We start from the raw sequence: 17,953 nt of genomic DNA, 5'->3' as shown, positions 1-17,953 counted from the left end.
AACAAACTGAGGTTTCTAGAGGGGAGGAGGGTAGGGGGATGGGTTAGCCTGGTGATGGGTATTAAAGAGGGCACATTCTGCATGGAGCACTGGGTGTTATGAACAAACAATGAGTCATGGAACACTACACCAAAACAAATGATGTAATATATGGTGATTAACATAACAATAAAAAATTAAAAAAAAAAAACCTTTGGACCTGGGGCTTACCATAACTCCAGAACCTACTACAGAGACTGAAACTTCTCCAACCATGCAAGAGACCCCAGCTCAGCCTCCAGAGCCACCTAAGGAGGTTGTAGTTCAATATCCGTTTCATCAGGAAGTGACAGCTCCACCTCCGTGTAAGGATCAAGGTCAGCATCCAGCGTCACCCAGCACCACAGTTCATCATGTGAACTTGGGGCTTACCATTACTCCAGAACCTATTACAGAGCCTACACATTCTACAGCCACGAAGAAGACTATAGCTCCTCCTCCAAAGGACCTTGAGGTGACACTTGCCCATCCAGAACAGGCTCAGAGTCAACATCCAAACCTGACTAAAGTCACGGTTCCACCTATGGACCTGGAAATTACTGTACGTCCGCAACCGGAGTCATCTGAGACAGTTTTTCCCCCAACGACCCAGCATTCAGTGCTGCATTTTGTAAAATATACCCCAGAAAAGTCATACGCAACTTTAACTGAGCAACCGGAAGAGAATGCTACCACGAACATCAACATATGTGAGCTCTGTATCTGCAAAGATGAGACGCTGTCGTGTACCGGTTTCAGCCCAAAGCAGAGGCTCCACAGAGTGCCTGTGCCAGAGCCCAGCACCTACAATGGCACCTTCACCATCTTGTAAGTATTGCCTTTCCTCATTTGTTCTCTGCCTCCTGCTTGCCATGGCAGCCTTTTCTTCGAGGTCTTCCTGGGCCTTCCTCATCTCCCCAGCCCTTGTTGACTTTCTGTTTTTACCTTTTCTTTGTCAGCTGTCCCTTATCTTTGTTTTGCTTTTTGCTATTATTCCCCCTTCTCCAATCTTTTACTTGCAATTGTCCTTATTCCTTTTTCTTATCCAGTTTTTTATCCCCATCATTTCATTCCTTAACCTCTACTCTCCCATATTTGCTCCATCCTCTTTATAGCAACATGTCCTTCTCTCCATCTCATTGGAGGTGATACAACAAAGTGGTTAAGAGTAGAGATTCTGGAACTAGACCACCTGGGTTTGAACCGAGGTCTGTCACTTAATAGCTTTTGATTCAATTTCCTTTTCCGTAAAATGCGAATTATGATAGTTACCATCTCGTGGGCTTATTGTGAGATTTAGATGAGTTAATACAGGTAAAGCACTTATATTGGTGCCTAGCATACATATGAGTGTTATCTCTTATTATTTGACTCCTCAGTCATGTTCAGAACTCATCTTTGTCCCCTGGCCTTCTATATATAGCACCTATTTTGTGCCCAGCCCAGGACTCAGTATTGTGGGATCCATGAGAGTATGACATTGTCTTTAGAACGTGAAATGATAGGTGGGAAGAAAGGAAACAGGCATAGAAAGGGAGGTGACCTATGATTAAGTACAGACCATAGGTGCTGTAATTCACCAGAATCTGTAATCAGTAGAGCGTGGAGGTGAGGGAGAACTGCAGGGATAAGCTAAATCTGTAATCAGTAGAGTGTGGAGGTGAGGGAGAGCTGCATGGATAAGCTAAAACTTTAGCTGAGACTTAAAGAGTGGCTATGATTTGTTAAATAGAGCAAAAATAGGGAGTATAGTCTAGGCAAAGTCTGCAAGACCGGCTGCAAGACCGGCTGCAAGACCGATCAGGAATTAAGAATTAGGTTAGGACGCTGTGAAAAATACGACTGTGAAAACCCTTGACTATCATCTAGAGGGGTTTGAAAGTTACACTCTGAGATATAGAGAGTCACTGAAAGTTTTCCCACAAGAGATACATATCGTTAAAACAAGAGGATTGTTTTTGATTCCCGATGTAGAGTGATCTAGAGAGGAAAGCTTGATCTAGGGAGACCAGATAGAATGCTCTAGCAAAAGCTGGGAGTAAAATGACAAGGGGCCGGATCAGAGTGGCTGTGATAGGAGTAGAAAGAAAATCCTGAGAGCACCGCACAGGAAGAAGCAACAAGACTGAGTAACTGATGAGAGTAGCGGGTAGGGTGTGTCCAGAAAAGAGAAAAATGAAACATGACTCTCGAAGTTTTTGTCCTGGATGAGCAGTACAATGGCGGAAGAACAGGTGGAAACACAGCAGTTGGGAAGGAGAGCCAGTTTGAGGGAGCTAAGTTCAGCTTTAGGCATCTTTTCTCAGGGAACATAAAGCAACCAGAAGGTTTCTGGTTCCTGGAAATGGCCACTAGGCAGATGGGCAGATGGTTACCTGTTTTGCCTTCTTTTCTGACTCCCCTTGAAAAAAATGTGTCTATAAACTGAATAGGTAAGTTGTTGCTGAGGAAAGCTAAAGGTAAAAATACATAGAGTTAGTGGATGAAACGGAGTCTCCGGCATTTCATGGCTTCTTTTAAACACATGCAATTCGTGGATACACTCTCACTCGGGTTTTGTTTGTTTGTTTGTTTGTTTGTTTGTTTCTAAATGGCACAAGCATATAGGATAAAATGTAAAAATCCCACCCCACCCTCCCTACCACCTGTAAGATAACTCCTGTTACCATTTCAGTGTGAGTCCTTCCTTCCCATCGCTTTCCTTTGCCATTTTTCCCCTAATGAGGTAATACTTCTATTCCTTGCTCAGTGATTTGTTGCTTTTCCTTATACAGTACGTCTAAGAAATCTCTCCATATTAGTTCCTCTAATATCTAACTTCCTTTATCCGAACAGCTGAAGAGGTTTCAACAGAGGGCACTGAGCCAAAGCTTTGGTGTTGCCTGGCTTAGGGTTTCTTTACCTTTGTTTGCCTATAGTGATACGTTTTTGCCATGTTTCTGTCGAATTATTATTTTCTCACTGATTTACTAAGGAGCCATTTTGGACACATAAGTGATTTTGGAAAAAACACTTATAGTCAAAGTAATTAACTGGCAATATCTGTCCAAGATAGGAAGTTCAGGTTCTAGGGAGATGCCTTGTTTGCGCCAGCAGCCCCACATCATCTCTTCCTTAATTGCGCAAACTGGGATGCTGATAGCTGTGGAAATTAGAATGCTGGTATTTTCTGCATTTGAATATTCCCCACAAGGTTGCCAATGCTTCTTTTACTTACTCTGTTCATTCTTTTCCTACCTATTCAAGGATCTGAACTGTGTTTCTTTACAGAAATTTCGAAGGAAATTCTATTTCTTACATTGATGAAAATATATGGAAGGCATACCGTTGGGCTGAGAAACTGTGAGTATATTCTCTCCAAAGACAAATACAAAAAACTTAACTGCATTCTAAGATCCTTCTTGGTCCAGAATTTGGAAGTCAGTAGCTCTGAGGAAAGGTATTTCCCCCTCCATATCCCAATTCAACCTCTATTGATTGTAATTCAGTGTTTATTTTAAAAATTAAATTTGGCCGGCTCTCTTTAAAATTAGAGTCAATCACAGCCACATGCAGAAGAATGAAACTGGACCATTTCCTTACACCACACACAAAAATAGATTCCAAATGGTTGAAAGACCTAAACGTGAGACAGGAGTCCATCAAAATCCTAAAGGAGAACACAGGTAGCAACCTTTTCGACCTTAGCCGCAGCAACTTCTTCCTAGAAACATCGCCAAAGGCACGGGAAGCCAGGACAAAAATGAACTATTGGGATTTCATCAAGATAAAGAGCTTTTGCACAGCAAAAGAAACAGTCCACAAAACCAAAAGACAACCGACAGAATGGGAGAAAATATTTGCAAATGACATATCAGATAAAGGGCTAGTATCCAAAATCTATAAAGAACTTATCAAACTCAACACCCAAAGAACAAATAATCCAATCAAGAAATGGGCAGAAGACATGAACAGACATTTCTCCAAAGAAGACATCCAAATGGCCAACAGGCACCTGAAAAAGTGCTCAACATCGCTCGGGATCAGGGAAATCCAAATCAAAACCTCAATGAGATACCACCTCACACCCGTCAGAATGGCTAAAATTAACAAGTCAGGGAACGACAGATGTTTGCGGGGATGTGGAGAAAGGGGAACCCTCCTACACTGTTGGTGGGAATGCAAGCTGGTGCAACCCCTCTGGAAAACAGTATGGAGGTTCCTCAAACAGTTGAAATTAGAGCTACCGTTCGATCCAGCAATTGCACTACTGGGTATTTACCCCAAAGATACAAATGTAGGGACCCGAAGGGGTACGTGTACCCCAATGTTTATAGCAGCAATGTCCACCATAGCCAAACTGTGGAAAGAGCCAAGATGCCCATCGACAGATGAATGGATAAAGAAGAAGTGGTATATATACACAATGGAATATTATGCAGCCATCAAAAGGAATGAGATCTTGCCATTTGCAACGACGTGGATGGAACTGGAGGGTGTTATGCTGAGTGAAATAAGTCAATCAGAGAAAGACATGTATCACATGACCTCACTGATATGAGGAATTCTTAATCTCAGGAAAGAAACTGAGTGTTGCTGGAGTGGTTGGGGGTGGGAGGGATGGGGTGGCTGGGTGATAGACATTGGGGAGGGTATGTGCTACGGTGAGCGCTGTGAATTGTGCAAGACTGTTGAATCACAGTTCTGTACTTCTGAAACAAATAACGCAACATATTTTAAGAAAAAAGAAAAAGAAGAAGATAACAGGAGAGGAAGAAAAGGGGAGTATGTCAGAGGGGGAGACGAACCATGAGAGATGATGGACTCTGAAAAACAAACTGAGGGTTCTAGAGGGGAGGGGGGTAGGGGGATGGGTTAGCCTGGTGATGGGTATTGAGGAGGGCACGTTCTGCATGGAGCACTGGGTGTTATGAACAAACAATGAATCATGGAACACTGCACCAAAAACTAATGATGTAATATATGGTGATTAACATAACAATAAAAAAATAAAAATAAATAAAAATAAAATTAGAGTCAATCTAATGTTCCATTATACAAGGAATACATGATTATATTCTCAATATATAAAAATGAAAGAATATAGCTATAGAGTGAACATCCTCCTTGTGTTCTGATCCCCCACCGCTGAGATAGCCACTACTCTGGATTTCATATATATCCTTCCAGACCTTTTTCCATGCATTTGTCTACATACATATGTATAGACAACAAAATAGGTTTGTTGTGTCATTTTCTTTCTTTCTTTCTTTCTTTCTTTCTTTCTTTCTTTCTTTCTTTCTTTCTTCCTTCCTTCCTTCCTTCCTTCCTTCCTTCCTTCCTTCCTTCCTTCCTTCCTTTCTTTCTTTTTCTTTCTTTTTTTTACGTAAGTGGTAACATCCTACAACTCGATTCTTTTGCTTCATGGTAGGTCTTAGATTTCTCTTCTTCTAGTACATAGGGAGTTACCCCATTCATGTAAACTCCTGCGTAATATTCCGTAGTATGAATGTATTACAATTTAATAATTCCCCTATTGATGGATGTTTAGACTGTGTCCGGTTTTCTTGTCACATGCATTGCTGCAGTGAACCACCTCATCCATGCATCTCTGTGTACACGGGCAAGGATTTCTGTGGAATAGAGATCTAGAAATGGAATTGTTGGGATGAAGAATAGGTAGATGTCCAATTTTAATTGCCCTCAAAAAAGCTGTGCCGACTTACACTCCAACACATAGACCATGACAGCATTCACATCCTCACACCCCTCCGCCACTGAATATTCTCCATTTCTTGGCTGATCTGATGGGTGAATAAAAGGGGTCTCATCTGAATTTGAAGCTTTCTGATTACTTGTAAATTTAAATATCTCTCTTTGTTTACTGAACATTTGTATTTCTTATCTGAATTTTTTGTCCTTTGCCAACTTTTTCTTATCTTTTTTTAATTGATTTGTAGAAAAAGTCAATGTAGACACAAATGATTTTGGAAAAAACATTACACTCAAAGCAATTAACTGGCATTTTTCATGACAGCTTGTGTATCGTATCATTAGTTCAACTTGAGTAGATAAGTCATAAATGACTCCTGAATTAGTAATAAAAGACATAGTAGTCATAGTAATCTAAACATAGGAATTATGATCCCACTAAAGTAGATCCCCCACCCTTCGTCTGATATCTTATCGGTAAGGGAGAAATGCTAAAACCAAGCAAATTTTCTTTTATTTTATGAATTTCTTAGATACTATTTATAATTTGTATTTCCCCATGATAGTGTCTGACTTGGAGATTTTATTTCCCATACTTGTAAGAAAACTGAAAGTAATTTGGCCCAAGAAATAAATAACATTACTTTTCTTTAGGGACTGGAGGGCGATGGGTAGGCTGAGGGACAGGAGTAGCAGAAAAACTTTGAATTGTGTACTACATACCTTTTGAATTTTGACCCATGTGAATACATATATATAAAACATATTTTTAGAAAATAAATAGAGGGGCGGAGCAAGATGGCGGAGGAGTAGGAGACCTAGATTTCGTCTGGTCTCAGGAATTCAGCTGAATAGGGATCAAACCATTCTGAACACCTACGAACTCAACAGGAGATCGAACAGGAGAGTAGCAACAACTCTCTGAACAGAGAAGCGACCACTTACTGGAAGGTAGGGCGTGCGGAGAAGTGAATCCGAGGCGATATTCGGGAGGATAGACGGCGGGGGAGGGGCCTCCGCCGGCCGCTTCTGGCAAGTGTTAGAGCCGCGGAGCACAAAATCGGACCTTTTAGAAGTTGGCTCGGCGGAGGGAAGTCGCTGCAGTGGCTAAGCGGGGGGTGGAATCCTCCCGGGACAGTGTGGTCTCAGGACCCTTGGGGTCACAGAGTGACCGGGGTGCCTGAGTGCAGCAGAGCTCCCAGGTATCAGAGCAGGGAAGCCGGCTGCAGATACGGAGCAGAGTCGCGGGCTCTCAGCTCGGGGTTGCCATAAACTGTGATCTGCGGCCCAGTCGGGGCACGGCTCCCCCAACAAGCAGCAGATCCGGGGAGACTCCCCTTCCTTCCCGGGGAGGAGCGGCGCGGGAGCGCACCGCAGGGATCTGCTGGGTTTGGAGACTCCACATGGGGTCGGGTGCCAGAGATAGCAACGCTCGGTCACAGGCCGGGTGAGCACGGAGTGCGGCCGGAGACCGGGGACACGGAAGTGACTGCTTTTCTCTGGGGGCACACTGAGGAGCGGGGCCCCGAGTTCTCAGCTCCTCCGAGTGGAGATTGGGAGGCCACCATTTCTGCCCTGGTCCTCCAAAGCTGTACCGAGAGCTTGCAGGGAACAAAAGCTCCTGAGAGCAAACCGGAGCAGCTTCCTTAGACCGGACCGACAAGGGCGGGGCAATTCCGCCTCCGGCAAAGACGTTTGGAAACCACAGCAACAGGCCCCTCCCCCAGAAGATCAGCACAAACACCAAGCAAGCCAAGACCAAGTTGATCGATCAAGGAGAATAGGAGAACTCCAGCGCTAGGGGAATACTGCACATAGATTCATGGCTTTTTTTTTTTTTTTTTACCATGATTCATTATTTCATCAAAGTTAATTTTTGTTGACTGTTTTTTTCTATTTTTCTTTTTCCCTTTTTCAACCAACATCTTATAAATCCCTTTTTTAAAAAAAAAACATTTTTTATTTTTCATTTTTAGAGTCATATTTTATCCCTTCATAGTAGTTACCCTTATTTTTGGCATATATATATAAGTTGTTCTCTCTTTAAAATTTTGAGGTACAGTTTCTTCTAACAGATCAAAATATACCCTAAATCACTAGTGTATGGCTTTGTTCTAGTCTGCTGCCTGATCACATTCTCTCCCTTTTTCCTTTTTTCTTTTCTTAAATCTTCTTTCTTTTTTCAAACAACTTATCTTACCAAGTCCTTTTATAAAATCTTTTATAATTTTCATCTTTACAGTCATCTTCCATCCCTTCATTGTATCAACCCTTATTTTGTACATATATGTCTTTCTTCCTTTAAAATTTTGGGAGGCACTTTTATCTAACAGACCAAAATACGCCCAAAATCTAGTGTGTGGCACTGATCTATGCACTAGCCTGATCATATTTGATCATATTCTGCCTTTTTTGTATTGTTTTGTTTTTGTTTTTATCTTTTTTTCTTTTTTTTTTCTTTTTCTCTTTCTTTTTTCTTTCTTTCCCTTTCTTTTCCCCTGGTTTCAGGTCTTTTCTGATTTGTATACAGTATATTTGCTGGGGACGTTGTAAACCTGTTAGCATTTTGTTCTCTCATTCATCTATTCTCCTCTGGACAAAATGACAAGACGAAAGAAATCACCTCAGCAAAAAGAACAAGAGGTAGTACCGTCAGCCAGGGACCTACTCAATACGGACATTAGTACGATGTCGGACCTAGAGTTCAGAATCATGACTTTAAAGATACTAGCTGGGCTTGAAAAAAGCGTGGAAGTTATTAGAGAAACCCTTTCTGGAGAAATAAAAGAACTAAAATCTAACCAAATCGAAATCAAAAAGGCTATTGATGAGGTGCAATAAAAAATGGGGGCACTACATGCTAGGATAAATGAGGCAGAAGAGAGAATCAGCGATATAGAAGACCAAATGATGGAAAATAAAGAGGCTGAGAAAAAGAGAGAGAAACAACTACAGGATCACGAGGGCAGAATTCGAGAGATAAGTGATATGATAAGACGAAACAACATTAGAATAATTGGGATCCCAGAAGAAGAAGAGAGAGAGAGAGGGGCAGAAGGTATATTGGAGCAAATTATAGCAGAGAACTTCCCTAATGTGAGGAAGGAAACAGGCATTAAAATCCAGGAGGCACAGAGAACCCCTCTCAAAATCAATAATAATAGGTCAACACCCCGACATCTAATAGTAAAACTTACGAGTCTCAGAGACAAAGAGAAAATCCTGAAAGCAGCTCGGGAGAAGAGATATGTAACCTACCATGGTAGAAACATTAGATTGGCAACAGACCTATCCACAGAGACCTGGCAGGCCAGAAAGGACTGGCAAGATATCTTCAGAGCACTAAACGAGAAAAATATGCAGCCAAGAATACTATATCCAGCTAGGCTATCATTGAAAATAGAAGGAGAGATAAAAAGCTTCCAGAACAAACAAAAACTAAAGGAATTTGCAAACATGAAACCAGCCCTCCAAGAAATATTGAGAGGGGTCCTCTAAGCAAAGAGAGAACCTAAAAGCAGCAAAGAGCAGAAACGAACACAGACAACAGACAGTTAACAGTCACCTTACAGGTAATACAATGGCACTAAATTCATACCTTTCAATAGTTACCCTGAATGTAAATGGGCTAAATGCCCCAATCAAAAGACACAGGCTATCAGATTGGATTAAAAAACAAGACCCATCCATATGCTGTCTGCAAGAGACTCATTTTAGACCCAAAGACACCCCCAGGTTGAAAGTGAGGGGGTGGAAAACCATTTACCATGCTAATGGACACCAAAAGAAAGCTGGGGTGGCAATCCTTATATCAGACAAACTAGATTTTAAAACAAAGACTGTAATAAGAGATGAGGAAGGACACTATATCCTACTTAAAGGGTCTATCCAACAAGAAGATCTAACAATTGTAAATATCTATGCCCCTAACATGGGAGCAGCCAATTATATAAGGCAATTAATAACAAAAGCAAAGAAACACATTGACAACAACACAATAATAGTGGGGGACTTTAACACCCCCCTGACTGAAATGGACAGATCCTCTAAGCAAAAGATCAACAAGGAAATAAAGACTTTAAATGACACACTGGACCAAATGGACTTCACAGACATATTCAGAACATTCCATCCCAAGGCAAAGGAATACACATTCTTCTCTAGTGCCCATGGAACATTCTCCAGAATTGATCACATCCTAGGTCACAAATCAGGTCTCAATCGGTACCAAAAGATTGCGATCATTCCCTGCATATTTTCAGACCACAATGCTCTGAAACTAGAACTCAACCACAGGAGGAAAGTCGGAAAGAACTCAAATACATGGAGGCTAAAGAGCATCCTACTAAAGAATGAATGGGTCAACCAAGAAATCAAAGAAGAATTAAAAAAATTCCTGGAAACCAATGAAAATGAAAACACAACTGTTCAAAATCTTTGGGATACAGCAAAGGCAGTCCTGAGAGGAAAGTATATAGCAATACAAGCCTTTCTCAAGAAACAAGACAGGTCTCAAATACACAACCTAACCCTACACCTAAAGGAGCTGGAGAAAGAACAGCAAATAAAGCCTAAACCCAGCAGGAGAAGAGAAATCATAAAGATCAGAGCAGAAATCAATGAACTAGAAACCAAAAGAACAGTAGAACAGATCAACGAAACTAGAAACTGGTTCTTTGAAAGAATTAACAAGATTGATAAACCCCTGGCCAGACTGATCAAAAAGAAAAGAGAAATGACCCAAATCAACAAAATCATGAATGAAAGAGGAGAGATCACAACCAACACCAAAGAAATACAAACAATTATAAGAACATATTATGAGCAACTCTATGCCACCAAATTAGATAACCTGGAAGAAATGGGTGCATTCCTAGAGATGTATCAACTACCAAAATTGAACCAGGAAGAAATAGAAAATCTGAACAGACCTATAACCACTAAGGAAATTGAAACAGTCATCAAAAATCTCCCAAGAAACAAAAGCCCAGGGCCAGATGGCTTCCCAGGGGAATTCTATCAGACATTTCAAGAAGAATTAATACCTATTCTCCTGAAACTGTTCCAAAAAATAGAAATGGAAGGGAAACTTCCAAACTCATTTTATGAGGCCAGCATTACCTTGATCCCAAAACCAGACAAAGACCCCATCAAAAAAGAGAATTACAGACCAATATCCTTGATGAACATGGATGCAAAAATTCTCACCAAAATACTAGCCAATAGGATCCAACAGTACATTAAAAGGATTATTCACCACGACCAAGTGGGATTTATTCCTGGGCTGCAAGGCTGGTTCAACATCCGCAAATCAATCAATGTGATACAATACATTAACAAAAGAAAGAACAAGAATCATATGATCCTCTCAATAGATGCAGAAAAAGCATTTGACAAAGTACAGCATCCTTTCTTGATCAAAACTCTTCAGAGTATAGGGATAGAGGGTACATACCTCAATATCATAAAAGCCATCTATGAAAAACCTACAGCGAATATCATTCTCAATGGGGAAAGGCTGAGAGCTTTTCCCCTAAGGTCAGGAACGCGGCAGGGATGTCCACTCTCACCACTGCTATTCAACATAGTATTAGAAGTCCTAGCCACAGCAATCAGACAACAAAAAGAAATCAAAGGCATCCAAATCGGCAAAGAGGAAGTCAAACTCTCACTCTTTGCAGATGATATGATACTGTATGTGGAAAACCCAAAAGACTCCACCCCAAAACTGCTAGAACTCATACAGGAGTTCAGTCAAGTAGCAGGCTATAAAATCAATGCACAGAAATCAGTGGCATTCCTATACACCAACAACAAGACAGAAGAGAGAAAAATCAAGGAGTCTATCCCATTTACAATTGCACCCAAAACCATTAGATACCTAGGAATAAATCTAACCAAAGAGGCAAAGGATCTGTACTCAGAAAACTATAAAATACTCAGGAAAGAAATTGAAGAAGACACAAAGAAATGGAAAAACGTTCCATGCTCATGGATTGGGAGAATCAACATTGTGAAGATGTCAATGCTACCTAGAGCAATCTACACATTCAATGCAATCCCCATCAAAATACCATCCACTTTTTTCAAAGAAATGGAACAAATCATCCTAAAATTTGTATGGAACCAGAAGAGACCCAGAATAGCCAGAGGAATACTGAAAAAGAAAAGCAAAGCTGGCGGCATCACAATTCCGGACTTCCAGCTCTATTACAAAGCTGTCATCATCAAGACAGTATGGTACTGGCACAAAAACAGACACATCGATCAATGGAACAGAATCGAGAGCCCAGAAATGGACCCTCAACTCTATGGTCAACTCATCTTTGACAAAGCAGGAAAGAATGTCCAATGGCAAAAAGACAGTCTCTTCAACAAATGGTGTTGGGAAAATTGGACAGCCACATGCAGAAGAATGAAACTGGACCATTTCCTTACACCACACACAAAAATAGACTCCAAATGGTTGAAAGACCTAAACGTGAGACAGGAGTCCATCCAAATCCTAAAGGAGAACACAGGTAGCAACCTTTTCGACCTTAGCCGCAGCAACTTCTTCCTAGAAACATCGCCAAAGGCACGGGAAGCCAGGACAAAAATGAACTATTGGGATTTCATCAAGATAAAAAGCTTTTGCACAGCAAAAGAAACAGTCCACAAAACCAAAAGACAACCGACAGAATGGGAGAAAATATTTGCAAATGACCTATCAGATAAAGGGCTAGTATCCAAAATCTTTAAAGAACTTATCAAACTCAACACCCAAAGAACAAATAATCCAATCAAGAAATGGGCAGAAGACATAACAGACATTTCTCCAAAGAAGACATCCAAATGGCCAACAGGCACATGAAAAAGTGCTCAACATCGCTCGGCATCAGGGAAATCCAAATCAAAACCTCAATGAGATACCACCTCACACCCGTCAGAATGGCTAAAATTAACAAGTCAGGGAACGACAGATGTTGGCGGGGATGTGGAGAAAGGGGAACCCTCCTACACTGTTGGTGGGAATGCAAGCTGGTGCAACCCCTCTGGAAAACAGTATGGAGGTTCCTCAAACAGTTGAAATTAGAACTACCGTTCGATCCAGCAATTGCACTACTGGGTATTTACCACAAAGACACAAATGTAGGGACCCGAAGGGGTACGTGTACCCCAATGTTTATAGCGGCAATGTCCACCATAGCCAAACTGTGGAAAGAGCCAAGATGCCCATCGACAGATGAATGGATAAAGAAGAGGTGGTATATATACACAATGGAATATTATGCAGCCATCAAAAGGAATGAGATCTTGCCATTTGCAACGACGTGGATGGAACTGGAGGGTGTTATGCTGAGTGAAATAAGTCAATCAGAGAAAGACATGTATCACATGACCTCACTGATATGAGGAATTCTTAATCTCAGGAAACAAACTGAGTGTTACTGGAGTGGTCGGGGGTGGGAGGGATGGGGTGGCTGGGTGATAGACATAGGGGAAGGTATGTGCTACGGTGAGCGCTGTGAATTGTGCAAGACTGTTGAATCACAGTTCTGTACTTCTGAAACAAATAACATAACATATTTTAAGAAAAAAGAAAAAGAAGAAGATAACAGGAGAGGAAGAAAAGGGGAGTATGTCAGAGGGGGAGACGAACCATGAGAGATGATGGACTCTGAAAAACAAACTGAGGGTTCTAGAGGGGAAGGGGGGTAGGGCGATGGGTTAGCCTGGTGATGGGTATTGAGGAGCGCACGTTCTGCATGGAGCACTGGGTGTTATGAACAAACAATGAATCATGGAACACTGCACCAAAAACTAATGATGTAATATATGGTGATTAACATAACAATAAAAAAATTTAAAAAAATAGAAATTTAAAAATTAATTTTTCAAAAGCATGTGTTTGGGAGTTTGTATACTAGAACATGAATCCAGTAAGATTTGCAGATTTCTAATTCAGCTTGAGGCAGAGGTTCCTAACTATGGATCACTGGTCCCCTGGGGCAGGATTTTTAACCTTTTTTTTCCATATATCTATTTGATGATCTGCAGAAGCCTGTGTTCTTGGGATAATGTTTTTAAATGTATAATAATTTAAAATATATCGTAAAAGGAAATTATATTGAAATACAGTTTTCAAAATACTTTTTAAAAAAGATTAGTGATAGAGCAATAAACCTGCTTCTGTTAACACGTTAAATAACAACATACAGTGGTAGGTACAATAACAATTATAACTTCAAGGTAGTGATGAGAATAAATGATATTTTGAGATATCTACAACCAATATGTGATATATCATTTTATTATCCATCCAAGTTTGGCCCTCCTCCGAACTCAATCCATTCTCCTCACAGACCTGTGCCCTGAAGGGATGATTCCCAAATTGAAATCACGTGCACACCTTTGCAGATATTCAAGAAAGTGCAGTTTTCGAGGGAAAACGTCCATAGCTTTTATGAAATTCTCAGAAGGCTCTTGTCTCAAAAGATTGAGATTGAGTCACAAATTAAGGGGTGGGGGTGGAGAAAGACATTTATTATTATTATAAATTATTATAATTTATTATTATAAAGACATTATTATTTATTATTAAGTTGTACTTATCCTCATCAGTGATAATAAATGGATAATTTGTTTTAAATAAAGGTAGTATGTTTGCATATTGATACCTGTCACTTAGTCATTCAACAAATATTTATGGAGCATCTACTATGTGCCAGGAACTGTTTTTACATGCCTGGGATAGAGGCTCAAGAATAAAATTGACCAAATATCCCAGTTCTCGAGGGGTTTACAAATATATAATATAAAAACAAATATGTAAATATAATAAATAGATATAATTTCAAGTACTGATAAGAAGCCAGAGCTCTGTTTTCTAATTATTCAACTACAATTTCTGCTGCTCATAGACTGAGTTTTTTATTAATGATAACACTTTTCATTCATATAATCTTGAGTTGAGGTACTGTTTACACCTGTCTGAGGATATTAATTATGCTATTCTAAACTCCCCTTGGGCTTTCCCCGTTAAGTTTGATTCATTGGCTTTGAGCTCTTATGTTTGTTTTTATTTTCTGTCCTTAGTGGAGCTGGCTTTCTCATACTGTTTGGTCATTCCTGAGTGCAATTTATCTTTGTAGTTGAGATTATACCGCTTCTGTTTTCTGGCACTAGGGAAGAGGTGGAATGAGCTGCTGGGGCTTGTTTTTCTGTGGTGGATTCCCCTAAGAATTAAGGAAGAGGTGGGAGGTGACTTCTAGTGGCAAGTCAGAGAGGGCCTTCCTTCCCTGCCATAGTTAGGAACCTCTGCCTCAAGGGACTAGCTACTCCCGTGGCTTTGAGCTAAGGCTGTGGATTTTTTAATTTATCTTTTCTATCATTCTTAGGGATTTTGGTGGAGGTTGGGAGGGTAGAGACTTGGCATATTTCCATCTGCCAACCTGAAATAGCACAACTTCTTAGGAAAATAATTTTGTACCCCTATTAAATCCTAGAGAAACTTAGGCACAAGTACAACAATGTTCAAAGCAGCACTGTTTGTAATAACTAAAAACTAGAAAACTCTAGTATCCACCAACAGTAGAATGAATAAAGTGTGGTATCATCATAAAATGGAATACTATTCATTTGAAATATAACGTAAGCCACACAAGTCATCTCAAATTTTCTGGTGGCCACTTAAAAATTAAAAGTAAAAAGAGATGACCTAAATGTTAATATATTTTGTTTAGCTCTTATCTCCAAAATATTATCATTTCAACGTGTAATCATTAGATACATTATTAATAAGATAGTTTACATTTAAACTGTCTTCAAAATATCCAAAATATTATCATTTCTACATGTACTCAGTATAAAAATTGTTAATGAGAGAGTTTATGTTCTTTTTCCCATACTGCCTCTTTGAAATCTCAATTTGGTTACTAATTTTTTTATCAGAGATACTTGACTGTATTTAGATTTCATAAAATTTACAGTTGAAAAGCTAACCTCACATACTTGCAAACATATTTAAACATTTTCTAATAACTGTTGAGTATCAGTTTTTTAATTTAAATTTTAAAATAATTGAAATTAACTAAATTAAAAATTCAGCTCCTCCGTCACACTAGCTACTCCCAAGTATTCGGTAGCCACATGTAGCAAGACATGCAATACTAGGCATTGAAATGAATCAACCTCAGCTACACGCAACAATATAATGAATTTATAAGATAACGTTGAATGAAAGAAGCATCATAGAAAATAATACATAAAATATGATTCCATTTATATAGAGTTCAAGAAGAGGCAAAACTAAATTATGTTGTGTACAGCTGCCATATGTTAGGTAAAACTACATTTAAAAAGCGAGGAAATTGGGGGGGCCTGGGTGGCTCAGTTGGTTAAGCACCCAACTCTTGACTTGGGCTCAGGTCATGATCTCAGGGTCGGGGGACAGGGCTCTACACTCTGTGGGGAGTCTGCTAGAGATTCTCTCTCTCTCCCTCTCCCTCTCCCCCTCCCTCTCTCTTTCAAATTAATAAATCTTGAAAAAAATAAAAAACCCAAAAAGCAAGGAAATTATTATTAAAGTCAGGATAGTGGTTACTTCTGGGGAATCAGAGAGAGGGTTGTGATTGGAAGGGGCACACTGGGGGCTTCTGGGATGCAGGCAGGGCTTTTTGACATGAATAGTGTTACATGAGTATTTGCTTGATAATTACTAAACTGAACATTTATTAATTAACATTTTTTTAGTTCTCAAGAATATTTTTTAGTCGGGGAGAAAATAAACGAATGGCTTTCTCTGCCACACTGCTATAGTTGTATATGGGGCTTCCGAATAGAATTTGGGAAGAGAGAGGAGGAAATGGCAGTTCTGCCAGGGTTGTTGGCACCGAGAGCTGGGTTCTAGCAGAGACTTTGTGATCCAGAGAGTAGGCTTTAAATATGCATTTTGGTGCAAAGAGTGGATAGGAGTATGTGTGTGTGTGTGTGTGTGTGTGTGTGTGTGTGTGTGTGTGTGTGTGTGTGTGAGGGTGGGGGAAGAGAGAGATGGAGAGAGATGGACACAAGGAGTACATGAAAAGAAGGATTTGAATGGAAACACAGCAGAGATCAGTACTCCTAAATTAAATAAGAATTAATGTATTTAGGGGGCACCATTACCCAGGTTTCCTCTCCCATATTGAAGTTAGTCCTAGGTAGTAAATAGTTGTAGTTATTTTGCATTTTGATGCAAAAATAACCTTTTCATTTTTCAGAATTCTCAGGGAAAATTATTTGACCGAATTACATAAGGACTCATTTGAAGGCCTACTATCACTCCAGTATTTGTAAGTTAATTAATCATTTATTATGACTTTTTAGTTATCTATAAAACAAATATGGGGTTCAAATTAGATAATTGTGACAATTTCTTCTAACAATAAAATTCTACAGTTCTGTAAGTCTGTAGGGCCCCAGCCCATCTCTAGCATTAAATATCTTCTATGCGTTTTCAGTTTTTTAAATTTTATATACAAGATATAGACAGAAAAAAAGCCCTACAGAGCGAAAGGGGTAATGAGGTCTGAGCAATTATAGACACCCATAGGAACCTTGTTTCCTAAGTGTTCATATACCATCTGCTTACATTTATATTTAGTTTATGGCTCATGGATCAAATCCCACCCATGGTCTGTCTTTATACAGCCTATGAGTGAAGGATGATTTTTACATTCTTAAAGGGCTATAAAAGAGAAAAGAAGAGAAAGAGAAGAATATGCAACAGAAATGGCATGTGGCCTGCAAAGCCCAAAATATTTACTATCTGGCTTTTACAGAAAAGGTTTCTAAAAGTTGGTTTAATAAAATGAGAGGAATTAAAGGTAACCTCAAATTATCACCTACAGGACAAGAAAATATAGAACACTTAGATTAATTTGAATGCCATTAACCCAGAATTTTTTTATAATTTAAGCTAAAATAAATATTTAAATATTAAATATTTAACTAAGCAGGTAAATTATGTAAGCAGTATTATCAATTATCAATACATATTAAGCTACCAAAAGAACAGATTAAGGATTTCAGTGTGGGAATTCTTATACCAATATTAAAATAGGTGTTTAAAATGATGGTTAAGGTGTGCCTGGCTGGCTCAGTTGGTAGAGCAAGTGACTCTGGATCTCGGGGTTGTAGGTTCGAAACCCACATTGGGTATAGAGATTACTTGAGAAAAATAAAATCTTTTAAAAAAATATAAAATAAGGGGGGGCGGAGCAAG

General features: G+C 39.6%; 1 protein-coding gene and 1 non-coding gene across 2 annotated transcripts in view; both read left to right on the top strand.

Moving 5' to 3' along the window:
- The first annotated feature begins 388 nt into the window (after positions 1 to 388).
- Positions 389 to 17,953, top strand: part of LOC118356362 (leucine-rich repeat-containing protein 37A2-like) — a 64,333-nt gene continuing 46,768 nt past the window's right edge. The window contains 3 exon segments of the mRNA XM_035724458.1: positions 389 to 846; positions 3,289 to 3,360; positions 16,950 to 17,021. Of these exon segments, the coding sequence (XP_035580351.1) occupies positions 563 to 846; positions 3,289 to 3,360; positions 16,950 to 17,021 (428 nt within the window). The 5' untranslated portion in view covers positions 389 to 562.
- On the top strand, positions 17,817 to 17,889 carry TRNAQ-CUG. Its single transcript has one exon. It is a non-coding gene; the product is annotated as a tRNA-Gln (tRNA).

This window comes from Zalophus californianus, chromosome 16 (genome assembly GCF_009762305.2).
Source record: "Zalophus californianus isolate mZalCal1 chromosome 16, mZalCal1.pri.v2, whole genome shotgun sequence".
NCBI classification, from domain to species: Eukaryota; Metazoa; Chordata; class Mammalia; order Carnivora; family Otariidae; genus Zalophus; species Zalophus californianus.
Note: the sequence above shows the minus strand (reverse complement) of the source record. Positions and strands in the feature narration are given on the sequence as shown.